Below are 858 nucleotides of genomic sequence, written 5' to 3'. Positions count from 1 at the left end.
TTCAACTACCAATCTTTCACAGATGATGACTCTCATGGCTAGAAATAACTCAAACTTGAGTCATCTTACTTTTCTGTTCCTTAAAACAAAATACTGAACATAATATGTTTTATAAACAATAATATGATGATGTATTCTTTTTATTTTATAAACAAACTTGAGTCATCTATATCCTTCATAATAACTACAGAAAGATGCAAGTTAGTGAAGAAAAAAACAAAGAGGGAGACAAAAAGACACGGGTTATAGCTATAAGGCATGCATGAAGGGTCAAAAAAAGAGGGAGATTTTGAAAAACCAGAAAATATGTTTTAAAAACCTCATCAAGAATTGAAAGAGATTTGTCTCTTTCCTCAGACAAGCTGAGCAGACGAGATTGTAGTTCCCTCGTTTCCGTTGCTAAAATCGCCTTTTCTCCATAAACTTCTCCGGCATGCTGTAGAAGAAGAAATTTCACTCATTAATTAAAAATACAAGCATAATCCTTACAGACCCTACAGGATCTAAACGAGAAAATCTCCCACCATATCATTTGCTTCCTTAGTACGGGCTACAATCTGCTTCATTTCCTCCACTTTGGCCAGAATTTCTAACTCTCCATTGGCAGAGTCTTCTTTGACTTTTTCAACATATTTCTCCACATGTTCCAATGCCTTCATCTTATCGATAACTGATTGCATCGCTGAAAATAACGTTATCTGCAGAAAGGTTAATTGTTTAGAACGCAACAATATGTTGATATCATCAATCCTATGCATCATATAGGATCCAAGTCTTACGACATGGAGAGATAAATAAATAACATAGTGATACTTCATATTTGCAAAGGTACTCGGAAGCATGGATATCTACATGACA

At 34.6% G+C, this 858-nt stretch overlaps 1 protein-coding gene across 1 annotated transcript; it reads right to left on the bottom strand.

Annotated features, from left to right (window-relative positions):
- Positions 1-6: 6 nt before the first annotated feature.
- On the bottom strand, positions 7-800 carry LOC111786189. Its single transcript, XM_023666532.1, has 2 exons — positions 525-800; positions 7-436 (listed from the first exon to the last, which is right to left on the bottom strand). Exons 1-2 carry the CDS (start codon positions 759-761, stop codon positions 185-187), a joined length of 489 nt encoding a protein of 162 aa, XP_023522300.1. The 5' UTR covers positions 762-800; the 3' UTR covers positions 7-184.
- Positions 801-858: the final 58 nt, after the last annotated feature.

Source organism: Cucurbita pepo, unplaced genomic scaffold, assembly GCF_002806865.2.
Source record: "Cucurbita pepo subsp. pepo cultivar mu-cu-16 unplaced genomic scaffold, ASM280686v2 Cp4.1_scaffold001182, whole genome shotgun sequence".
Classification (NCBI taxonomy): Eukaryota; Viridiplantae; Streptophyta; class Magnoliopsida; order Cucurbitales; family Cucurbitaceae; genus Cucurbita; species Cucurbita pepo.
This window is presented reverse-complemented; position numbering and strand designations above follow the sequence as displayed.